General features: G+C 38.8%; 2 protein-coding genes and 1 non-coding gene across 3 annotated transcripts in view; 1 reads left to right on the plus strand and 2 right to left on the minus strand.

Annotated features, from left to right (window-relative positions):
- Positions 1 to 17,407, minus strand: part of Terb1 (telomere repeat binding bouquet formation protein 1) — a 54,185-nt gene extending 36,778 nt beyond the window's left edge. The window contains exons 1-7 of the mRNA XM_038313345.1: positions 17,304 to 17,407; positions 11,305 to 11,415; positions 10,389 to 10,517; positions 9,120 to 9,251; positions 7,598 to 7,658; positions 7,395 to 7,510; positions 7,179 to 7,301 (exon numbers count right to left, since the gene is read on the minus strand). Coding sequence (XP_038169273.1) covers positions 7,179 to 7,301; positions 7,395 to 7,510; positions 7,598 to 7,658; positions 9,120 to 9,251; positions 10,389 to 10,517; positions 11,305 to 11,415; positions 17,304 to 17,343 — 712 coding nt within the window. The 5' untranslated portion in view covers positions 17,344 to 17,407. The remainder of the gene's footprint in view (positions 1 to 7,178; positions 7,302 to 7,394; positions 7,511 to 7,597; positions 7,659 to 9,119; positions 9,252 to 10,388; positions 10,518 to 11,304; positions 11,416 to 17,303) is intronic.
- Positions 17,408 to 17,419: 12 nt separating this feature from the next.
- LOC119802417 lies at positions 17,420 to 17,526 on the plus strand. The gene has a single exon (XR_005283429.1). It is a non-coding gene; the product is annotated as a U6 spliceosomal RNA (small nuclear RNA).
- A 3,914-nt stretch (positions 17,527 to 21,440) lies between these two features.
- Nae1 (NEDD8 activating enzyme E1 subunit 1) overlaps positions 21,441 to 25,846 on the minus strand; it is a 30,038-nt gene continuing 25,632 nt past the window's right edge. Inside the window, exons 18-20 of the mRNA XM_038312983.1 lie at positions 24,958 to 25,072; positions 24,820 to 24,869; positions 21,441 to 21,679 (exon numbers count right to left, since the gene is read on the minus strand). Coding sequence (XP_038168911.1) covers positions 21,570 to 21,679; positions 24,820 to 24,869; positions 24,958 to 25,072 — 275 coding nt within the window. The 3' untranslated portion in view covers positions 21,441 to 21,569. The remainder of the gene's footprint in view (positions 21,680 to 24,819; positions 24,870 to 24,957; positions 25,073 to 25,846) is intronic.

Raw genomic sequence — 25,846 nt, forward strand, 5'->3', positions numbered from 1 at the left:
ATTATTTAGTAAAGATTCAGTAACACACACACACACATAAAATGTATGTTTATATATATTATGTATATTGAAGTATATTTTTGAGCCAAGGTCTCACTATTTAGCCCAGACTGGCTTCACTCTTAAGATTCTCTAGCTGCTTCTTCCCAAGTGATATTATAGGCATGTACCACCACACCCTAGTTTGAAAACAGTGTTGAAGAGAAAGCTCTCTCTGAAGCTCTGAAGTCAGTATCTCTATAGCTCTTACCCTAGAAACAGGCTTATGACCAATGGTGATGAGGCTAGCAGTTAAAATCCTGCCACAAAACTTTTTCCTAGTTTAGCCTAGTTCCAAGGACGATGATTTAAAAGCCAAGATGATTAAAAGGAAAAATTATTATATTGTAAATAAAAGATATATTAACATGAAATAATGTCACATCCAGAATTTAACATTATTTACTTATTTGGTACTAGTGACTGAAATCAGATCTGTATACACAGAACATAAGCACTCTACCACTGAGCTACATCTCCAACCACCCCTTTCCAAAAACATATTTTGTGTTTATTCAATTATGTACTGAACTTTGTTTTTGGAGACAGCCTCATGTAGTCTAGGGTGGCTAATGTTGCTAAGACTGGCCTTAAACTCCTGATTTCCCTGCTTCTACCAGGGCTGGGATTACAGGTTTGTGCCACTATCTTAGAAAGAAACTGAAGCATATAACAATGTAATAAAAATTTCTATTTTTATTTATATGGGAATATATTTTTATTTACATTTATTTACATGGGAAGGGTGGAAGTGGTATATGCCATGGAGTGCAAAAGGAAGTCAGAGAAGGACTTGTGGAAGTCGTTTCTGACTTTCCTCCACGTGGGACCTTGGGAATGAGCACAATGTCAGGCTTGGCAGACAGCACCTTTCCTCACTAATTTCATGGGCCTTAAAACAAACAAACAAAAAACGCTTCACTTAAAAATTTTTATGGTTTTTACATTTACTTATCCATGTGCATGTGTACACATGTACCACAGCGTACATGTGGAAGTCAGAGGACAACTTTCAGACATGGTTTTCCACTTATATGATATGAATCCTGGGACTCAAACTCAGATACTCAGGCTTAATGGTAAGAGCCTCTACCTTCTGAGCCATCTTGCCAACTTGCTTTTTCTTTGGGGGGGGGGAGGGGTTGCATGGTATTGAAACAAGGTTTCTCTGTGTAGCCCTGGCTGTCCTAGAACTCATTTTGTACACCAGGTTGGCCTTGGAACTCACAGAGAACTCAGAGATCCACGTGCCTCTGCCTCCCATGTACTGGCAATAAAGGTGTGCGCCACCACCGCCTGGCTTGCTATCTTGGTTTCTTGTCTAAGCACATTTTCAATATTATGGTAACTACAAAACAGCATCTTCATTACAAAGTATTTTTAATTATTTTTTTCAAAAACGAAGGTTTTGTTCTTGTTTATAATTTTCAAAATCTAGCTTTTATTTTTATTTTTTGAGATGAGGTCTCATGTAGTGCATATACAGACAAATAAGCACCCTATCCATGAACATTATAAATCTCCTCACAATTGAGGCATTACTTTTGTAACATTTTGCTGTCTTAGTCAACTTTATCACAGTGACAACATACTTAAGACAACTTAAAAGGAAAAAAGTTTATTTTGGGTCATCATTTAGAGATGACAGTCTATGGTTTGGCTCTGGAGCCTATGGCAAGGTAGGACATGACTACATGCTAAAGAAAACTGATCACCCGCTGGAGCCAGGGAGACAAAACCAGAGAGGAACAAGGGCTCTTACATCCTTTTCAATGGCACATCTCAATGACTTATTTCTGTTAGGACCTACATCCTAAAGAATCCATGAGTTCCAAATAACACTATAATAAGGACAAAACCTTTAATACATGGGTCTTTGGAAGACACTTATTTTATGATAATATGATAGCATAGGCAATGCATATATTTCATTAAATTTACACCTAAGTATTTAGTCAAGTATTTTCATTTTTTGAAGTAGGGTATCTCTCTGTAGTTCAGGCTAGTCTCTAATTCATTATGTAATCCATTATAGCATCAAACTCACTGAAGTCCTCTTGCCTCAGCTTCTCAAGTGCTGGGATGAATTTGTGTGTCATACTGTTTGTTTTTCCCCCAGGTTTAGCTACTTTTATTTCATGTATATCCATGTCTGCCTATATGTATGTGTACCATGTGCATTCCTGGTACCCATGAAGGCCAAAAGAGGGCATTGGATCCTCTACAACTAGAGTTACAATTGTGAGCTGCCATATGAGTTCTGAGAATTGAACCCGGGTCCTCTGCAAAAGTAGTCAGTACTCTTAACTTTTGATTTACGTCTTAAAGTCCAGGCTAGTGCTTTTTTTTTTTTTAAAGTATATCATGATAAATGATGGAGGCTGGGGAAATGGCACAATGGGTAAAGCACTTCCCAGAAAGCATGAGGACTTGAGTTTGGATCACCAATAACTACATAAAAGCTGGTCAAGGCACAGTGTGGCTATGGCCCCAGTGCTGGGGAAACAAAGATAGACAGGTTCCTGGGACTTGCTAGTCAGCAAGCCTAGCTGAAACAATAATTTCCAATTTCAGTGAGAGACCTTGACTCAAAAAGTATGGTAGAGAGTGACAGAGGAAGATACCAAAGTTATTCTTGATCTCCACATTGGAATTCACAGGAAGTGTACCTGCAACCATAAGTTAATGCAAGTATACACCCCCAACATACACACAGACACACATGACAGTTTAAGGTTCCAATAGTTTGTTGAGGCATATAGAAATACAATTGATTTTGTATGTCCTTATATCCTGCAATCTTCCTAAAATCACTATTAGCTATAATAGTGTGTCTCGATTTACACACACACACACACACACACACACACACACACGCATGATCATGTCATTTGTGGGAAAAAATCCTTTTCAACCTCTATTAATTTTATTTTACTTTCTTGCCTTATTTCACCGGCTAGGGATGTCTAATAAAATACTAAATAAAAATAATGAGAATAGCAGTCACATGTAGCATTATATATAGGCCTTTTATCACATTAAATATGTTTCTTTTCTTTCCTAGTTTACTAAGAGTTCTTTCTTATCATGAAGACATGTTACATTAATACATACTACTTTTCCTTTAACTATTAAGATTATCTTATAGTTCTTTCTAACCAGTGATTATGGTTTCATAAAGTTAAAGCATAAAACAGGAATGATAGTGCACATTTCTAATTCCAGCATTTGATGGATAGAGGCAAGAAGTTTGGGAGTCCAAAGTTATCCTTGGCGACATAGAGAATTTTAAGTCAACCAAATTACATGAGACTTTGTCTCATATAAACAAATAGTATCTTTATATCTATGCTCATAATAGATATTGGCCTATAATTTTGTTGTAATGCCTTCTTTCAACTTGGGTGTAATGCTAGTCTTATAGAATGTATTCAGAAGTGTTTCTTCCAATTCTACCTCTACGAATAATTTATTAGGTTTTGGGGGGGCTTTTTCCCTGAAATAGTTGATAGAATTCACCAGTAAAATTATCAAGCTTTGAACTTCTTTTCTGTTTATTACAGAAATATAATATTTAATATATGAATATTATTAATATATTCATAATATATTATTAAATATAATGTTTAATATATGAATTCTGTTACTTTTTTTCTTTATGGTTTTTCAGAGATAGGGTTTCTCTGTGTAACGGTCCTAGCTGTCCTGGAACTCGCTTTGTAGACCACGGTAGCCTCAAACTCACTGAGCTCTCTGCCTACCTCTGCCTCCCAAGTACTGGGATTACAGGCATGTGCCACCATGCCCAGTGAATTCTGAGTCTTTGAAAAAGAACTATGACTGGGCTGTGATGGCACACGCCTTTAATCCCAGCACTCAGGAGGCAGAGGCAGGCGGATCTCTGTGAGTTTGAGGCCAGCCTGGTCTACAAGAGCTAGTTCCAAGACAGGCTCCAAAGCTACAGAGAAACCCTGTCTCGAAAAAAAACAAACTAAAAAAAAAGAAGAAAAGAAAAAGAAAAAGAACTATGGAGTTGGGTGTGATAGCACACACCTGTAATCTCAGCACTTTGGAGGTGGAAGGGAAGAACCAGTTTAAGGCCAACCTCCCTCAGCTATACTGTAAATTCAAGGCTAGTCTGAGCTACATGAATCCCTGTCTTGAAAAAAAAATAACAAACATGGGCTGGAGAGATGGCTCATTGTTTAAGAGTACTCTCTCCTCTTGATGGGAGGGGACTTTGGTTCAGTTTCCAGCACCCACAAGTTCCCAGCACTCACAACTGTAACTCAAATTCCAGGGCATTTACACCCTCTTCTGGTTTCCAAAGGCACTGCACACATGGGCATACAGGCAAACACTCATACTCATAAAAATTAAGAAAACAAAACTTCAAACATAAATAAAAAATAAAAAAGGACGACAGCAACAAAAAAACAGGAATATTCAAGTTACCTATTTCTTTTGAGTAAGTTCTAGTAATTTCTATATTTTAAAGCATTTGTCCAATTAATTAGAATTGTCTAATTGCATGGTATAAAACTGTTTATACTATTATTTTGTTAAACTATGATAAGTCTTGAGTGAAGGGTGGAGAGCTGGCTCAGCAGTTAAGAGAACTGGCTGCCCTTCCAGCAGACACAGGTTTGATTCCTAGTACTCAAAAGGTATCTCATAACTGTCTGTACTCCAATTCCATGGAATCCAACTCCTTCTCTGACCTCCATGGGTACCAGGCACACATGTAGTAGATAGGCATACATGCAGACAAACAGGCATACGCATCAAATAAAAACTAGGAAACAGCAGGGTGGTGGTGGCGCACGCCTTTAATCCCAGCACTCGGGAGGCAGAGGCAGGCGGATCTCTGTGAGTTCGAGGCCAGCCTGGTCTACAAGAGCTAGCTAGCTCTAGGATAGGCTCTAAAGCTACAGAGAAACCCTGTCTCGGAAAAAAAAAAAAACAACTAGGAAACAAAATATAAAGTGATGTAACTTTTCATGGTATTTTAGATTGATAATTTAGATCTTCTCAAGGGGGATGGGTTGGGAGGTTACATCACACTGTAGCCTAGTCTGGCCAGAAACTCACAATATATGTAACCCAGGCTAGCCTTGAACTTTCAACAATCCTTATCTCTCAGCTTTCCACAACCTCCAGAAATCCAATTTTTAATAACCACATATTTGACTATCAGTCATCTTGTCAGGGTTTTTTTGTTCATTTTTTTTAATTGTATTAATGTTCTGACCAGGGAAGCATATCAGTGCCTTGCTCAGCCATCAGAAGAAAAGCTTCCTCCCACAGATGAGAAGAAATAGAGACACACAGCCAGATATTATGCAGAGAGTGAGAGACCTTGAATACTCAGCCCTAAATGGGGTATTTCTATCAAATTCCCCTCACCCCAAGGCTCTAGAAATCCCTAGGAAAAAGTGGTGGAAAAATATAAGAGCCAGAGAGGATGAAGGACACCAAGAAAACAAGGTCCTCTAAATCAAAATGAGCAAAGCTCATAGAGACTGAGGCAGCCTGTACAGGACCTGCACAGGTCTGAGCTAGGTTCTCTTAATATATACTATGGCTTCTAGTTTAGCATTTTTATAGGATTTCTGAGTATGAAACCAAGGGGCTCTCTGATTGTGTCTTCTCTTGGATTCTTTTCCTCCTGTTTGTCTTGCTCAACTCTGATGATAGTTTTTGCTTTATCTTATGTATTTTAAAAATTTTTAAAGAATATTACTTAAATTTAAAACATTGTATGTATGTATGTATGTATGTATGTATTTATTTATTTATTTATTTTTGGTTTTTCGAGACAGCGTTTCCCTGTAGTTTCTAGAGCCTGTCCTGGAACTAGCTCTTGTAGACCAGGCTGGCCTCGAACTCAGAGATCCGCCTGCCTCTGCCTCCCGAGTGCTGGGATTAAAGGCGTGCGCCACCACCGCCCGGCCAAAAATTGTATTTATTATAATGGAGTTATGAGTGTGGATGTTGTATGTGGCTGTGTGGCTGTGTGTGTGTGTGTGTGTGTGTAAACCTACATGCACTATAGCAGTCAGAAAACAATTCTGTGACTCGGGAGGCAGAGGCAGGCGGATCTCTGAGTTCGAGGCCAGCCTGGTCTATAAGAGCTAGTTCCAGGACAGGCTCTAGAAACTACAGGGAAACCCTGTCTCGAAAAACCAAAAAAAAAAAAAAAAAAAAAAAAAAAAAAAAGAAAACAATTCTGTGAAGTCAGTTCTCTCCTTGTACCTTTGCGTAGGTTCTGAGGACCAAATTTGAATCATCAGACTTGGATCATACTGAATGGCAAGAGTCTTTATAGACTGGGCAATCTCACTGGCCCCAATTTTTTTTTTCATTTTTTAATCTAATTCTAATTTTGGCCAGATTGTCATCCTGTGGGGTTTTAGTTTTGTTATTTCATTGCTCTGTTTCATGACAGTATTTAGGAAGATTCAAAACAAAACAAACTATACTGCAGAATGGGGATAGTGGTACATATTTATATTACCAGAACTTAGGAGGTGTGGGAAGAAGGGTCATGAGCTCAAGGTCATCTTTAGTCATACAGAGAGATCTACAAGTCAGTCTGGGCTACAGGAGACCATTCTCAAACCCCACCTCCCAAGAAACAACTATGCTGCTGTCACCATCTTTCCAATGTCCTCCCAATAATACCTAATTCCAAGATTTTCTTATCTTCAAAAGTCTAGCCAAGAACTCAAGGCAGAGGCAGGTCAGTATCTATTTGAGGCTAGCCTGGTCCATTACAGCAAGTTCTAGGCCAGCCAGGTCTGTCCAGTGAGAACTATCTCAAACAAAACAAAGCCATCTAACTATATCCAAAATGGTCCAGATTAGAAGCATCAAAATCACTAAATGAATTTAATAGTCTTTTTTTTTTTTTTTTTTTTTGGTTTTTCGAGACAGGGTTTCTCTGCAGCTTTTTTAGAGCCTGTCCTGGAACTAGCTCTTGTAGACCAGGCTGGCCTCGAACTCACAGAGATCCGCCTGCCTCTGCCTCCCGAGTGCTGGGATTAAAGGCGTGCGCCACCACCGCCCGGCTTAATAGTCTTTTTTATGTTTTAAAATAGAGTTCTTAAAGTAAAACCTAGAAAATAACGAATACTTACTATTATTTGCAAGAGTAAGTCCAATAAATGAGCATATAGGGCGAATTATCTCAGGTTTCATACAATTCACTAGCCATTCATTCACATATGGAAAAAGTGAACAACAAAGCATTTGATTCTCGTCTGAAAGGAGAAAAGCCGACCATGTTTTAATCTGACTTTTGAAAAATATCACCTTTGTTTTTATATTTGTATTTAAATAGTTGAAATAATTACCATTTTGAGGATTGTTGACACAGACACACAGAGTACTGCACACTGAAGACCACAACAGATAACTCTGGAAAACATTATTATCTGACAAGTTCAACTCATAATTTGAAAGAACTGTCCTATTGGGTTAAAAAGAAAAGGTAATAAATTATTATAAATGCACTAATGTCCTAAACAATGAAATAAGAAGATATTTATCTACTTACCTGAACAACTGTGACAGAACTTCAATACAACCTGTTTCTCTTACAAGCGTTTGTCCATTCCCTTAAAAAATAGCCATATGTTACATGAATGACTTTTATTTAGAAATAATTTTATAGAAATTAAGACATTTAAAAATATTTTAATTAGATTTCAAGCTACTTTAAAGCATTATAAAGTATACAGAATTACAGTAGGAAAAAACTTGTAATCAAGGGGCTGGAGAGATGGCTCAGCAGTTAAGAACACTTTCTATTTTTGCAGAGGACCTGGGATCAATTCCCAGCACCCACATGGTGGATTAACAACTCCAGTTCCAAGGGATCTGATGCTCTCTTATGACCTTTGTGGGTAACAGGCATACACAAGTTAGTGTTCAGTTATACATATAGGCAAAACATCCACACACATAAAATTTTGATTTTTTAAAAATTTTAACTGGTTTTATTATGGAAAATATACTATGCTCAGCATTCAGTTTTCCTCTAAAAATTACAAATGCTTAAGTTATAGTTCTGTTACAATATGAAAAGAATCTTAAAAGTAGAAAAAAATACAAATCTTTTTCAGGTTTTTCAAAGTAGGAAAAAAAATCTAGAAGTAATTCAAGAACCTAACATTTTCAAGAATTAGATGAAGCAAGTTTTAAAAGATGAAGGGATTGGGGAGATGGCTCAGTCAGTAGAGTGGCAGCATAAGGAACTGAGTTTGATCCCCAGTACCCATATAAAAACTAAATAAAAAGCCAGGCACAGTAGCTTGTGTCTGATCCCTGGGGCTTGCTGGGCAACCAGTCAAACTGGAAAGCCCCAGAGATTCTGTCTCAAAAAACAATGGTGAAAATTGATTGAGGAAGGCACCCAACATTAACCTCCAGTTTCTACACCAAGCACACACAAACATACACATGCAAAGTCCTAACTAGGTATACATGAACACTTTATACTATATTTTTGACTTCTCAGTAAATCTAAAATTATCCCAAAATAAACATGGTCTAATATAGTAAATCTTGTAACAAAATGATCAATTCAGGAAAAAGTCAACCAATTCATTAAACACTTGTTTTTATTTTTAAAGATTATGTAATAAAAATAATGTCACTAATTTCGGTTTTTCGAGATAGGGTTTCTCTGTAGCTTTGGAGCTTGTCCTGGAACTAGCTCCTGTAGACCAGGTTTGCCTTGGACTCACAGAAATCTGTCTGCCTCTGCCTCACAAGAACTGGGATTACAGGCATGCGCCACCACTGCCCGGCTCACTATTTCTTAAAATTAACAAATATCAATGATTCAATGCTTATTATTAATTCCTTTCTTAGAGCTCATATCTCTTGCATGTTAATGAGATTGAAAAGTCATTTTAATACATTTGGCAAGCAGAGGCAGGTGGATCGCTGTAGTCAACATAGTGAAACTGTCTCAAAAAAGGCACTAATATAACAGAATGACGAGAATAAAGTATTAATGACTATTCCAAAATATATTAAAATGTTTTTAAACATTCATAAGAGAATATACTTACTATTATTTGAAACCAGAACCAAAAGAACATAGATGGACATTCTTTTCAAATTTGTATTTGAATCATCATTAGATAAGAGCAAAATTAAATCCTGAAATAATTCTGAAGTACACAAAGTTTGCTGACAGTAAACTGAAACATAAAATACAATTATCATTTTAATATATTAGCACAAAAATACATTGAACAAAATAAAAAGTTGTCAAACTGGGGATGTTTCTTAACTAGATGTCATTTAATTGACATATACTAGAAAAAAAATCTATGAAAACTTGATATGCTCTTAACAGAACAAACTAGCTATATTTTAAAAAATTTAATTACATTTATTTATTTACTTGTATATGTGTACATGCACATGAGTGTATGTGCCCACCCGCAGGTGCAGACATACCACAATGTTCTTACAGATCATAGGACAATTTATGGGAGTTAGTTCTCTCTTCCCTTCATATGAGTTTCACATATCAAACTCAGGTAAGAACCTTTAACTACTGAGCCATCTAGTCAGTCCCAAACAAGCAATATCTTAATCAAAATTACTTGGTCTAAGCTCCAAAGCAAACATTTAAATACCCTAGAATTGCCAATAAAATCCTAAGCAAATAAAAAATGAAAATAAAACCAAGTAGAAGTGAAAAGTGAGGCCAAGTGAGAAGACTACCTAAAAACAAAGCAAGAAAAAAAAAAACTTCAAAAAAATCCAGATATCTGCTTTGGAAAAAGAGAGGGACAAGCAATATTTCAATATTTATGATTTTTTTTTTTTTTTTTTTTTTTTTTTTTTTTTTTTTTTTTTTTTTTTTTTTTTTTTTTGGTTTTTCAAGACAGGGTTTCTCTGTAGCTTTGGAACCTGTCCTGGAACTCGCTCTGTAGACCAGGCTGGTCTCGAACTCACAGAGATCCACCTGCCTCTGCCTTCCAGGTGCTGGGATTAAAGGCGTGCGCCACCACTGCCCAGTCTTTATGATATTTCTTAAGACATTTGGAGGTGCAAAAGTCTTTCAAAGTTCAAAAATAACACTAGGCATGCTGCAATCCTAATACTTAGGAAGCAAAACAGGAGAACTCTGCATTCAAGGCCAGCCTGTACTTTATGATAACCTTGACTCTAAAAAGAAAAAAAACTCATAGGAAACCAACAAAATAACCCTAAAAATAAAAGTTAAGCCAGGTGTGTTGGCATTCACTTTTAAATAAAAAGAAAAAAATTTAAATACTTATTTAAAATTATTTTAAGGACCATAAAAATAAAATTTTGTATTTTACCATTTCCTTCTGCGATAGATCCTAATGTATATAAGGCTGCTTCTTTTACCATGCTATGCTCACTTGACTTTGCAAGACTTTCTACAAACATCAAACCACCAATTTCCCGGAAATAAACACCTGCATCACCTGTAGGGTTTGCAGATAAAACAAGATAGAAATTATAATTACTTTGATTATTCTGTTAAGGATAAAAGAACCAAATGAATAAAGTAATATAACACATACATTGAGTAGAAGAGAAACAGCCATGCATATTAATATAGTAGAGTACTACAAAACTGGAACCAGAGTGGGTTGTTGCTGTGGGACATTGGTCTATACTTTGTCAATTGTATTTTAATAAAATACTGATTAGCCAGTAGCCAGGTAGGAAGTAGAAGCGTGGCAAGGACAACAGGAAAATTCTGGAAATAGGAAAGAGTCAGTCTGCAGTCGTCACCCAGACACAGAGGAAGTCATACACAGAGCAAGCAAGATGTGACTGTCTCACCAAAAAAGGTACCAAGCCATGTGGCTAACACAGACAAGAATATAATATAATATAAGGGCTAATATAAGTTATAAGAGTTAATAAGAAGCCCAAGCTACTAGGCCGACCAGTTTATGATTAATATAGACCTCTGTGTGTTTATCTGGGACTAAATGGCTGTAGGACCTGGTGGGACAGAAACATCAGTCAACAGGTTGTGGGGGTACATGCATGAAACCCCCATGCTGAGGAGACTGTCAGGCGGATCAAGACTTTGAGACCAGCTTGTGTTACATGAGAAAATGAGATGAATGACACCAAAAGGAAGAGAGGAAGAGGCAAGCATAGACAGAGAGAGATGGAGTGAAGGAAGGAGAAGAAAGGCAAGAGAAAAGAATAGAAAAAATAATGGAATTATGAATAAAGTTCATTATTAAGTCTTACTGTTTTGTTTACAAACGGAATGGATAGTGATCAAAACTTCCTTTTGTGACAAAGGGTTGCCCATGTGATACTTCAGACATTCCAACAGTAAGTTCAGGTCAGTCTTCATTTCTACTAGAGAAAAATTATTTTAAAAGCAAAGTTTTCTTTCAAAGACCAATAATTCAAATTCTATTTTATGATTATACACCCTTGAAGTGCTTGATTTTTTAAAATAAGTAAATATTTACTTTATAATCTAAGAAAGATATTTAATCCCAGCACTTGGGAGGCAGAGGCAGGCGGATCTCTGTGAGTTCGAGACCAGCCTGGTCTACAAGAGCTAGTTCCAGGACAGGCTCCAAAGCCACAGAGAAACCCTGTCTCGAAAAACCAAAAAAAAAAAAATATTTTAAGTAAACTGTTATTTTAAATGAAAATACAACATACTAGAATTTATAGGATGCTAATGAAGCAGTATTTATGAGGAAATTCCTAGTACTAAATGCCTATGTTAGAAAAGAAAATGGTTCCTAACTCAATGACCTTAGCTTCCACCTTAAGAAACTAGAAAACGAGCAAACTTAGCCAAAAGTAAGCAAGAAAAAAAAAACTATACAGACAAATCTGAAATCATGAAACAGAAAAAGGAAAGAGAGTGGGACTAGAGAGATGGCTCGGTGGTTAAGAGCACTGGCTGTCTTCCAGAGGAATGAAAATGAATGAATGAAATTTATGCCCTGGCAATGCTAAGCATACATGCACAGTACTTATATGGTAGTTCTGTTGAACTTGTCTATATTGGATTTCATGGTCTAAGTTGGTGAGGACAACTGACCAGGTCTCTTCCTCAAGAAGGCACCAGATATCATTACAGATGGTTGTGAGCCACTATGTGGTTGCTGAGAATTGAACTCAGGACCTTTGGAAGAGCAGGCAGTGTTCTTACTTAACCGCTGAGCCATCCCTCCAGCCCTCCAGAGGACACGGGTTTAATTCCCAACATCCATATGACAGTTCACACTGTCTGTAATTAATCTCTGGGGATCCAATGCCATCTTCTGACCTCACTTAGACATCAGGCATGCACAGATATACATGCAAGCAAAACATCTACACACATAAAAATAAATTTAAAAATTAAAAAGAGATGGGGCTGGAAAGATGGCTCAGAGGTTAAGAGCACTGGCTGCTCCTCTGGAGGTTCTGAGCTCAATTCCCAGCAACCACACGGTGGCTCACAGCCACCTGTAATGATCTGGTGCCCTCTTCTGGTGTGCAGAGATACATGTTGGCAGAACACTGTATATATAATAAATAAATCTTTTTAGACAATTAAAAAGGTTCTTTAAAAAAGATCAATGAAACTGATAATTCTCTAGCCAGACTAATACAAACACAAACTGTCAGTATTAAATGGTTCACACCTATAATCCCAGCATTTAGGACGTAGAGGCAGAAGGATTTCCACAAATTCAAGGGCTACATAGTGAGTTCCAGTCCAGCCTAAGCAACAGAAAGACATTATAAATAAGTAACCACTACAGAGTCTGAAGATATTCAAAAGAAAGTATTATGCATAATTTTATACAGATTCAATGACTTAGATGAAAGAGAAAAAAGTTGCTGAAAGATGCAAATCATCCAAATGCATTCAAAAATACATTATCTGAATATTATATTTATAGAAAAAGCTGAAATCATAGCTACAAAACTTCCCACAATGAAATTTCCAGTTTCAGATGATTTTATTTGAAAACTCCACCAAACATTGATCTCAAAGTTCAGATCCTCGTGCTTCAGCTATTCAGTAACCAGGGACACACCACTATGCCTGGCTTCTCAACTTATTTTGAGATTGGCATTACCCTTGTACCAAAACCAAAACCATTAGAAAGACAAAACCGTAGACCAATATCCCTCATGAACATAACATGTAAAAAAAAATCTTGCAAAAATATTTTAGTAAATTGAATTCAACAATATATTAACAATATATCATGACCAAGTTGGTTTATACAAGGAATACAGCATGGATTTCATATTTGACAGATTATATTGAAAATCAGTCAATATAACATTTCAAACTAAATTTAAAATCCTCTTTTACCAGGTAAATGATTTCTAGGTATCAGAATAACTTTTTGTTTTTTGACGTTTTTATTTCTTTTACTTGGCTTTAAAAGTATTTTGTTATATTATTCATTTGTTTGTGAGGAGACACATGGGGAGGTCAGAGGATAATCTGTAGGAATCCGTTCTCTCCTTCCACCATGTGGATCCCAAGGATCAACCTCAGGTTGTCAGCCTTGGCAGCAGGTGCCTTTACCAGCTGAGTCATCTTGCCATCCTTGACATGTCTTGAACTAACATTTGCAATGGGTAGACTTAAAATAAAAAGGCACATACTACAAAAATCTATGATACATCAATCAATATTTAGTCTTCTACTTAAAAAAAAATCACCTAACAATTTGCTAAATTTATTTATGTGCATTGGTGTTCTGTCTGCATGTATCTGTATGAGGGTGTCAGAATCCCTGGAACTGGAGTTACAGACAGTAGTGAGCTGCCATATGGGTGCTGGAAATTAAACCCAGGTCCTCTGGAAAAACAACCAGTGTTCGAAACTGCTAAGCCATTTCTCTAGCCCTGTGATTCAATTTATTAGGAATAATATATAGTAAAAATGTTATTATTGAGTTGACTTTGGGCAACTGCCAACATTTATTCACCATTATATCATTAACAAATCTACAAAATGACAAGTCTGTATGGATATCAATGTCCTGTTAACAACATGCCAAAGAAAATTTCAGATAGGGTGTGGTGCTTTTCAGTTCTGGGCACAACATAGGCTTTACTCCTCTATTGCCTTTAGCACTTCCTTCTCAGACTTTAAGATTTCCTATCATACTCTTTCCCTTCTTAGCTAAAGCACCTCCTTACACAAACAATTGACATTTCATCTTCATTTAACCTTTTTTGAGCTGAGCAACCTAGTTCCTTCAATTCCTGAAGGAAAAAAAAAAAAAAAACCAAAAACTGAAGTGCATACAATACTAAAAGCAACAATCAATATAAAAGAAAATGGACAGAATAGATCTAAAATTTTAAATTTGTATTTGTTCTTTTACCAAGACAGGGTTTCTGTTTAGCTCTGGCTATCCTGGAACTCAAGAGATATACTTGCCTCTGCTTCCTTGCCTCCCGAGTGCTGGGATTAAAGGCACATGCTATCACCATCTGGCTGTTTTGTTGCTGTTGTTTGTTTGTTTTAGACAGGGTCTTACTATATAGCTCTTGTTGTCCTGGAACTCATTATATAGACTAGGTTGGATTAAACATGCAGAAATCTGCCTGCTTCTACCTCCTGAGTGATGGGATTAAAGGCAGGCTCGTCATCTCACCTGGTTTAAAATTTAAAGCTTTTATGTTTCAAGATACTATGCAGATTGCAAAAGCATCTCAAACTAGAAGGAAATATTTTCAAATTAGATATTCAATAAAAGTGTGTGTTCATCCTCTGAGATTGATCCCAGGACCTGCATGGCTGCTCACAGCTGTCTGTAACTAGTTCAGGGGATCTGAAGTGGCCTTCTAACCTCTATGGGCACTAGGCATGTAAGTAGTGTGAATATACATGCAAGCAAAATACCCATACATAAAAAAATTTAAATTAGTGGTTTTTTGGGGGGTGTAGAGGTCAGAGAATAACTGTGAAAGTTGGTTCTCTCCTTCTACTATGTGGAGCCTGGGGAACAAACTCATATTGTCAGGTTTAATGATCTTTACCCACTGAGCCATCTCACCAACTTCCACATAGCTTTAGTCTGTCTGTCTGTCTGTCTGTCTAGCTATCTATCTACCTACCTACCTACCTAGTCTTAATAGGGCTCAGAATGGTCTCAGTCTTGCTATGGCGCTAAAGAGGAAGTCTTGCTCCTTCTGCCTCCACCTCTTCACTTCTCTATTTCTCTCGAACTTGTGCCTGGGAGTGGCCTGAGTCTCCAGCAGCCATGTTCATTATCTTTGCATCCCTATATAGCTTCCCAGCTTTTACTTCTCCGCCCTCTTTAAAAAGTCTTCAAGCCTGGTGCGGTGGTGCGACTTTAGTCCCAGTCCTACGAGGCAGGCACATCTCTGAGTCTGGGGCCAGCCAGCTCTACAGATCGAGTTCCAGGACAGCCAGGGCTACACAGAGAAGCCACGCCTTGAAAAGTAAAAAATAAAAATAAAAACAGAAACCTCAAAACAAAACTGCCTGAACTCTGCTGAGGCCTCTTTAACCCTTTGTAGTCAGAGAGACAAACAGGTTCACTATGTGATATGTAATGTGTGATCTGAGAGTTAATATTAGTCGTAGTTAAAACTGGAATAAACATGGTTTTGCCTGGGCAGGCTATTAATTAAAGTGGCACTATGTGGCAAATCAATGCCAATGAAGTAATTATACCTTGTGAACTTACTAATAGTCAATAAATTCTGGTGATGGGGATACAGTTCAGTTGGTAAAGCACTTGGCCTAGCATAAACAAAGCTTCAGTTTTGATCTCCAACACTACATAAAACAGGCATTTTTGCAAACAAATACCTATAATCCCAGTTCTATATAGGTAGATAGAACTGGGAGCGCCAGTTCTATATAGGTAGATAGAACTGGGAGCGGAAAGATCAGAAATTTTAAGTTCATCTTGTGCCACATAATGAGCTTGAGGCTAGACTGGACCGCATGAAAGTCTGTCTCAAAAAAACCAATTGTGACACTGTAGACAGACACAAACATATTCAAACAATGAGCCACATGTCTAGGGACTAATATTCTTTTATATTCTGTCAGTAAATGAACTACCATATGCCCCACATCCCCCAAACAGAGTCACTATATTCGTGGCTGGTCTAAAACTATGTAAACCAAGTAGCCTTGAACTCAGAGATCTACCTGTCTCTGCCTCCTGAGTGCTGGGATTAAAGGTATGATCTACCATGCCTGTCTCATATGGCACTCTAAGTATCAGCATGACATCTCCCATGTCTGTTTCCTCAGGTCAGGAATTATATGACAGGCACAAAGTAGGTGTCAATATGTATGTTATGCCATAGCAATTTCCTTCAAGTTGATATATACCATCTTGTAAGAAAGCTCATTACTACTCAGGATGGAAGCATGGCAGTGGTGACATATACCTTTAATCCCAGCAATTGGGAGGCAGAGGCACTCGCTGTGAGTTCAAGGCCAGCCTGGTCTATAAAGTGAGTTCCTGGACAGTCAGAACTACATAGAAAAACCCTATCTCAAACCGGGGGTGGGGAGCAGGCATGGTGGTACACCTTTAATCAATTCCAGAACTTGAGAGGCAGAGGCAGGTGGATCTTTGCAAGTTTGAAGTCAGCCTGGTCTACAGATAGAGTTCCAGGACAGCAGGACTGTTACATAGAGAAATCCCGTCTCGAAAAATCAAAAACAAAACAAAAATAATAAATAAAAACAAAAATTAAAAAACTCAGGGTGAGGCCCCTTAAAAGTTAGGAAATAAACAACCTAGAATTTAGGAAGTCCCTGAAACTAACCTGCTGTGCTAGGTCCCTCCTTGCCTAAGGTTATTTAAGGGGTAAGGACTGCTGAGAAACAACAGACCAAAAGTGTTGCTTCAAAGAAGCTTAGACCAACTAAACTGCCTGGAAGAGACTTTCCAACCTGTCAAGCTGCCTGTGACGTTCATGAGCTGTCACCCATACTGTAAAGAACTCTACACTCACATGCCTACAAGGAAGCCAGTAGACTCACTACTGAGTAGGACCTGGTGACATCCCTACTTTGGTCTATTGGCAATTCCCTGTCTGGGGTAAGCAATTGTTCGTGTCCCCCAGAAATAATGTTATTTATGTGAATTGATGAATGATTCTTTCATTTTCTAGAGGTTGTTAGATATGATACACACACACACAAATGTACCCACAACTGCACAACTATAAAGTACATAAAACTAACCTAATCACATGATTCATGGATTTCTCACCTTGTATTTTCTTTGTATTCTCACTTTCCATGCTTGTCATTTTTCCTTACATTTCATCTAGAAGATAGGGGATTTTTAGTTAGATCAGCTTCTAAGGAGTACTCTGGGCAGTATGCTTGCTTCAGTAGCACATATACTAAAATTGGAATGATACACAGAAGATCAGCATGGCTCCTTCACAAGGATGAGTGAGACACAAATTCATGAAGTAGTCCATGTTAAAAAAATTTGAAAGAATGAAATATTCTGGGCATGACAGTGCATGTCTGTAACTTCAGGCAGGAAAGGGAGTGGTGGGAGGATGATGAGTCTTGAGGAGTCCAGGAACAGAATACAGAAATAAAGGGTCCAGTCCAGAAATACAGAAATATAAAGCTGTAAGCCCAAACACATTTTGGGAGAAAAATAAATAAATAAAACTGGAAGCCACTGTAAACCTTTAACACTTTCTGCCTTAAGAGCAGACACCCTGGCAGCCACTGTGTACAGATGTAAAATTTTGTTTTGGGGTTTTTTTTGTTTGGTTGGTTGGTTGGTTCAAGACGGTATCACTCTGTAGCTTTGGAGCCGGTCCCTGCCTCCCAAGTGCTGGGATTAAAGGCATGCCACCACCGCCTGACCAGCGGCAAACTTCTAACAATTGTCTCCTGCCTCCTAACTTCCCAGCTAGGCAGGTACCGGGGACAAAGGGACAAAGTTAGCTTCTAATTATTATGGGACCCTCTGCTGTATTCCCTTCATTTTTATCTGTCCCTATGTGACTCTACTCTCTGCCTTGCATTCTTTTAGGGACAGTGAGTCAGCCACATGCTTTCACAAATATCATAAGTTAACATTCTATAACCAGAGGTTGTAAAACTTAAAATGTAATGTGACTTTAGGCCTGACCTCAAGTTGTAAAAGCTCTTTGACCCCACCCGGTGCTTTATTTTACTATAAAAAGGGGTTCAAAACCAGCCCCCCGTTGCCATAGCTATACAAGCCCACCTGGCTGTGATCACAACTATAGTTGATTAGCTTTCTGTGCCCCATGGTGATATTTTCCTTTTTCTGGAATAAAGCTTGCTTTTGGTTGAATATACTTTGGCTGTCTGTCCCCACATCATTGTGTGATCCCGGACCCACCAAGTCTAAAGCCACTCTGAGCTACATATAAAAAGTTCCAGGTCACCCAGGAATTTCAGAGAGAAAGAGGGGGTGAGGAGATAAAAGATAGTCTCAAAACAAACAGAAAATCCTCACAATCAAAGGAAGGGTGATCCCTGGGACCCACATAGTAGGCGAAAACACTCACTGGTTACCTTCCAGCTATGCATGTGCTGACCCATATATGTGTGCGCACGCGACACACACACAGGTACATACATAAAGAAACAGATTTAATTAAAAATAAATATTTATAGTAAAGGACCAGTTGCAATTTTCAAAAAAGATAATTTTAAAATTATAAGTAACTCGCCAGTCGGTGGTGGTGCATGCCTTTAATCCCAGCACTCGGGAGGCAGAGGCAGGCGGATCTCTGTGAGTTCAAGGCCAGCCGGGTCTACAAGAGCTAGTTCCAGGACAGGTTCCAGAGCTACAGAGAAACCCTGTCTTGAAAAACCAATATATAGAAATATATATATATATATATATATATATATATATATATATATAATTTTAAGTAATTTTGTAAATAGATACAAATTATCACCAACAGTGAGATTAAAAAAATTTTTTTTCTGTGTTCTCATAGGGAAAAAAACAAAACCACAAAAACATTTCACATAACAGGAAGCATAATCCTTACAGGTTTATAATTTACTATCCAAAACAGTGGTTCTCAACCTTTCTAAGGCTGCGACCCTTTAATACAGTTCTCACTCATGAAATTATCTCGTTGCTACTTCACGACTGTAATTTTGCTGCTGTTATGAATCGTAATGTAAATATCTGATATGCAATCCAAGGGGGTCACGACCACAGGTTGAGAACCGATTCTCCAAAACACTAACGTCAAGCGCTAACTTTATAAGGAAAACTAGTAGAGAAAATAAATAAGAAAAGTAGTTGAGTATTGTTTTGCACCCTCTTCGGTCCTAGGGATGGAAGCCAAGATAGAATCTATTATTAAGCGGCACTATAGACTTTCTGCTTCAAAAGTTTAAAGGGACTGATATAAGTCATTCAGGTCCCAGAAAATACTGAGGGCAACAGGAAGCAGTTCTGGATGGATGAGATTGGGGAGGGGGGAACACTTCACCCTAGCCCGGGTTCACCTGCCCCGGGGCCATCATCTTTCCAGGGGTCTCGCTCAAGGCTAGCACGGCTCACCTAAAGAGCTGGCTCAAGGCTAGCACGGCTCACCTAAAGAGCTGAAGTCTTCTCAGGAGGGTCGGCGGCCCCCGGCCTTCCTTCCTCCACAGCTCTCCGCTGGGCAGCGCGTCCTGCTCCCAAGCCCGGCTCCCAATTCCTAAGGCTCGCGGTTCGGTTGAGGCTCCCGGGACACGTGGCCCCGTCTTTCTCAAACGACGCCTTCCACACACCGCAAGCACCTGGAGCAGCACGGGCGTCCACAGCCGTCAGGCTAATCAGAGTACGGCGCCCTTTCCCGCAGGCTGTGCAGCTGCGGCCTGGCCCGGGTGGCGTAGCTCAGGGCAGCCCTTGCCCTCAGCTCAATGGGTCCCCTCGGGGCCACACCAGCACCATAGCTCTGCGGCAGGCGCCCACCTGCCCCCAGAAGGCAGCAGCAAGGTTGGGCTGGGCTGAGGCGACACTGGAACCCGGCTGGGGCCTTTACCCCGGAGCCCCACAGCAGCTCTGCCCTGAGGAAGACCAGACTACGACGCCTGACTGGGTTTCCCACCCAACACGCGCCAGGTTGACATCCGCTGGGCGGGACTTCCGGCCAGACACCTGCACGCACGCGGAGCCCGCGCTCACAGCCGCAGTTGGCCGGGTCGCTCGCTCAGCGCGTGGTGCTGGGCTGTAGAGAAATTCTAGGATAATCTAACCTTGCCTTAGTATTTGGGACTTCCCTTCTAGGAAACGACCCTTTGCTCCCTCCTGACCTTGCCCGACAGGCTTTTCTCAACTACAATGGCTATTCCATTGGCAGACACCTCGCCACACTAAAGCAGCGTCACTGGGTGAATTCATAAACCACAATTTTTGGTTCTGGCCAACTTCTTACTGTGTAGACCCAAGAACCACAGCTCGAGTCTAAATGCGGTCCAGGTGTAATGCTTCCTTCTTAACAGAGTCCATCCAATTAGGACTGTAGGGAAATGGAGATGAAGTACTGTCAGAGGGCGTCCATGCTCTGGGAGAGTCACTTTAGACAGCCAAGCAAGAACGACACGCTAGTATCCAAGAAAATAAAAGCCCTATTAACCCCTCCCCTTTCGTCATCTATAACAGGCTCTCACACAGGAGATTGCCTTTAATGACTATTACACTGCAGGCCTTGAGCTTCTGAGTCACATTGACACGTTCAGCCAGCCACACACAAGTCAAACACAGCCCTGCTTCCATTTCTGTATTTCTAGTGCTGCTATTCCTCTTCTTAAGAAATTTTCTTTCCCATCTAACCTGATGGTAAATGCTATTATTTCAATTTGCTTATTCGCTAAAATGAAATTTATGGATGGGATGACCCTATGAAATTTCAACAAGTAGGTACAGAGTAAAATCTTTAGTTCTATATAATGAATGACTATAAGGAAATAGGTTTGTTTTCTGATAAAACTACAAATCCCGAAATGCTTCTTTAACAAATAATGATCTTAAAATGTCCACAGCTGCCAGGCAGTGGTGTACACCTTTAATCCCAGCACTCGGGAGGCAGAGACAGGCAGATCTCTGTGAGTCTGAGGCCAGCCTGGTCTACAGAGCAAGTTCCAAGACAGCCAAGGCTACACAGAGAAACCCTGTCTAGGGGGAAAAATGGTAATATTAAAATAAAAATGTCAACAGTTAAAATCCACATGTCAATTCATTAAGATCTTTTTTTAACTTTTTCTAATGAAACAGATATGTCTATGATACATAAGTGAAAAACAGTAAGCCAGTATTAATGAACTAACTTACAAAGAGATAGCTTTTATTCTGTGGAAAAATGACTGCTTTCTCCCCAGCACCCCAAACAACAAGACTACATTACAAACGAGGAAAATGTTTATTAAGGAAACAATTTACTGCTCTTCTTTAACAGATTTTTACAAACTAAAGCACAATATGAAGACAATTACAGCTTCAATCATTAACATATTACACATGGCACTTATTCTACAACTGGAAAGTTGCAGACGTTTGTGACATGCCACTATAAATGTAAGTATTATTAAAAATTACAAACTGCTTGGTGATTACTTTGATAACTTCTTGAGCAGCAGCTCCTGTGGGAAAAAGGAAACAAGTAAATTTTTAAAAATAATAAATTTTAAGAATTAAATAATAAAAGCCAGCCTGAGCCTGGTGGTGCATGCTTTTAATCCCAGCACTCAGGAGGCAGAGAGGTAGATGTCTGTGAGTTCAAAGCCAGTCTGCTAAATATAATGTGTTCTAGGCCAGCCAAGTGAGACCCTGAACAAAAAAGCAAAGAACCAGGTGTGGTAGTGCATGACTATACGCATCGCACTTGGGAAGTAGAGTCATGATCATGAGTTCATGGCCAGTTTCGGTTACAAAGGGAGCAGGAGTACATGAGATCTACAATATACAGAAGACACTACAGACTGGCATAGCATATGAGAGAGACAGAGAGAGACAGAGACAGAGAGAGAGAGACAGAGAGAGAGAGAGAGACAGAGAGAGAGAGAGAGAGGGAATTCCATAAAGAAAGCGAAGCTGTTTAAAAGTAATCCAAAACAAACATAGTTTATTGAGTCAGTCCTAGAACTCACTATATAGACCAGGCTGACCTCAAACTCAAAGATCCAACTGCCTCTGACTCCTAAGTGCTGGGATTAAGGAAGGGTATGATATCACGCCCTGCAATATACTATAATTCTTTATAACTATGTTATTAAAGGAAATAGAAGGCTCATTTTAGGAATTACTCAATGAGATACTGAGCAACAAATTTTAAAAATAAAGTATTTTTGATTATGATGGTTTGGAAAGCTGGCAAGATACAGTGAATCAACAAAGCAAAGTTTAAATAGTAGTTTGGTTGAAGGAACTTTCTGAAAGAATACAAAGAAGCATAAAGATCCTCTTCAAAGGCCAGGCAATGGTGGCGCTCACCTTTAATCCCTGCATTTGGGAGGCAGAGGCAGGCGGATCTCTGTCTGGGTTTGAGGCCAGCCTGGTCTACAGAGCGAGTTCCAAGACAACCAGGGCTACACAGAGAAACCATTTCAAAAAAAGCCAAACACACACACACAAAGATCTTCTTCAAAGAAAGCCCTTTTGCTGCACTCAAGGGCTGTGTTGCACACTTTATTAGTATTTCTGATTAATATACCAAGAAATGGGTTTAACTGGGGCATTTTCATACATACCTATTACTACATTTTGTTCTTATTTGTCCCAACCTTGCCCTTCCTCATTTCCCCCTCTGGTTGGTCTTCCTCTAACCACTGCATTTGAATTCTACCTTTATCTATTCTACTTTTATAGTAAAAAAGGATGAAAGTATATTTGTTCTAAATCAATCAATGTCTCTGTCTACCTCGCTCTCTGTGATGTGTGCACACGTGTGTGTGTGTGTGTGTGTGTGTGTGTGTGTGTGTGTGAGATTTACTGAGGATCAAACCAGGGACTCAATGCTAGTTAAGCACTTTGCCACTGAGCCACATCCTCAGCTTTGAAATTCATTTGCAATTTAGAAATAATTAAAAACCACAGAGCTCTTATAAAGTACTCAAAACACACAAAAACAGCAAATTCCATCAAAGGAAGAAAGTCATTTTCTTTTCTTAACTGAAGCAACTTCTTTCTAAAATGCTGAGGCTGTGAGACTTAAGACTCTACTGTACACTAACTCACCTTTCAGGCACCATAGAGAAAGCAGAATACAAGAGACAAAAATATCTGCTGCCTGCTCACTTGGGTCTTTAGCAGCAAGAGAAAAAACAGTTTAAAAATAAAATGTATAGTATGTAAAATGACCAAATGCTATGGTAAAAAAGAAAGAGGTTAAGAGATGTGGCTCAAGTTCATACAGGGAAAGCCTCAGAGAACAGAGTTCAAAATCATTACAAAACATAAAAATAATGATCTTCTATTGACCCTTGTTGGACCTCTCTGATTATGTTTCTTAGAATCTGGCCTAGATCTAAGTAAATAATATTCTGCCCTTTTCTGTGCATTTTCCAGATTACTATTAGACATGAAAGAAAGATTTCATTTAAACAGATTATCAGGAATCAGGCTTTTTTCTGTTTGCTTAAAATATGGTTTTCTTAGGTATACATTATTAGCATTCTGAACACTACTAATCAAACTGGATCTACCTGCAAAATAATCATCTGGAAAGGAAAATACCATAAGTAAATAGCTCAGGTTATTGGCAGTAATAGACAGGAGAATAATTTTTTAAGGTATTATTCACTTACTATTAGTGTTCCCCTCCCCTTGTCATTAATATGCTGAAAACTCTCAATGCAACAGAATTAGAAGGTGGGGCTTCTGGAAAGTGATTAGACCATGAGGGTGGAGCCCTCACAAATGGGTTTATGCCCTTATAAAGGAGATCCTGCAGATTTCTATGGACATCTTTAAAAACATAATATGTGGGGGCTGGAGAGATGGCTCAGCGGTGAAGAGCATTGCCTGCTCTTCCAAAGGTCCTGAGTTCAATTCCCAGCAACCACATGGTGGCTCACAAACACCTGTAATGAGGTCTGGTGTCCTCTTCTGACCTGCAGGCATCCACACAGACGGAATATCGTATAAATAAATAAATAAATAAATAAATAAATGTTTTTTTAAAAAAACATAATATGTGAGGAGGACGCAATACAAGAAAAACACCATAGATGATTCTTGCAGTGAGCTCCCACAGATCCTAACTATGTTGGCATCCTCATTTTGATCTTTGTAAACTATAAGAAATTAATTTTGGATGTTTATAAGGTACCCATACAATAACTAACTTAACTGACTCGAAGAAATGGTGAGAACAAACAGATAAAGGGAGTTTTTATGAGAGAAATGGCAGTTTTGAACTGGACTCTGAGGTACAAAGACCTCATGTTTCAGGGAAAAGAAAGTACACAGGACCTTTAAGTCAAGTTAGTCTTTGTTTTTGAGAACTGTTGGGGCAGGAAGTCAAAACAGGAAGAAGAGGAAGGAAGGTCTGAGTGTGTACTTGTGATTAGAAAGTTCAGTGCGGTTCATGATAAAAAGCTTAATATGGATGACCATGGGAAAAACCGAGGGTAGGACAACAGTGTGGAGAGCTAACGATTAACCTAAACCTAATAGTCTGCTTCACTGACCTCACTAATTAAAGTAGCCAAGAAAACAAAGAGTTAATAGAAATAACTGTATTCTATAACAACAAATAAATCATTTCATCTATAAAACTCACCTCCCAGGAAGGCAGCAATGGTGTGCGGCTCAGCAGCTCCATATCGGCAACTACAGGAGACGAGGGCGGTTTGAATTTTTATTAGCCTAACCACAAACAGGGAGACCACCACTTCTGTGTCCTCTAAAGAATACTCACAATTCATGGACGTAATCATCTTTCACCGTTCCAGACAACCCATATTCCTGAAGGAAGCCAGTAAGACAGGACTTCAACTTCCCTACATCTTCTTCAACTTGGTAGTTAGATACTCCTAAAAAAGTATATATATTATGTATACATATATATTTTTTTTTCATTAAAATAAATGTGTGGCTGGGTGTAGTAGCACACACCTTTAATCCCAGCACTGAGGAGGCAGAAACAGGCAGATCTCTATGAGTTTGTGAATACCTTGGTTTACATAGTGAGTGCCAGGATGGCCAGAGCTGCATAGAGACCCTGTCTCAGGGGGAGGGGGCGGGTAAGTGATTCAAATTAATGGCTATCTTCTTTACTTAATCCAGTTTCAGGTGGTCTAATCAAAACAGTAATATATGAAACTAAAGTATAAAGTACTAATATGAAACCAACATGTGAAAATATCTGAAATCTCTAAGTTAAGAGATAACTAAAATCTATCACAAATTGAAGTTCAGTAAGTCTCTGTCAGGTCCAGCTGGAGGCATGGCTTAGCTGGTCAAGTGTGGACTCAGCAGGAACAAAGCTTTGGGTTTGAACCTGAAACCACCTAAACCAGGCATGATGACACATAATCCCAGCATTCTGGTGTGGTTTTTGTTTGTTTAAGTCTTTGTTAATTATTGTTCTAGAAGAGTAACATATAATACTCAATAATTATTTGCTCAAAGAACTAAAGAGAAAATACCTTACTTATATCCTTTAAATTTTTATTTTATTTCTTTTTGGAAACAGAGTCTATGTATCCATGCTGGTCTCAAACTTGCTATGTAGCCAGGGGTGCCTCTGAACTTCTGATTCCTCTGCCTCTACCTCCTGGGTGGAAGGGATAACAGGCATGTGCTTT

The sequence above is a fragment of the Arvicola amphibius genome, chromosome 15, assembly GCF_903992535.2.
Source record: "Arvicola amphibius chromosome 15, mArvAmp1.2, whole genome shotgun sequence".
NCBI lineage: Eukaryota > Metazoa > Chordata > Mammalia > Rodentia > Cricetidae > Arvicola > Arvicola amphibius.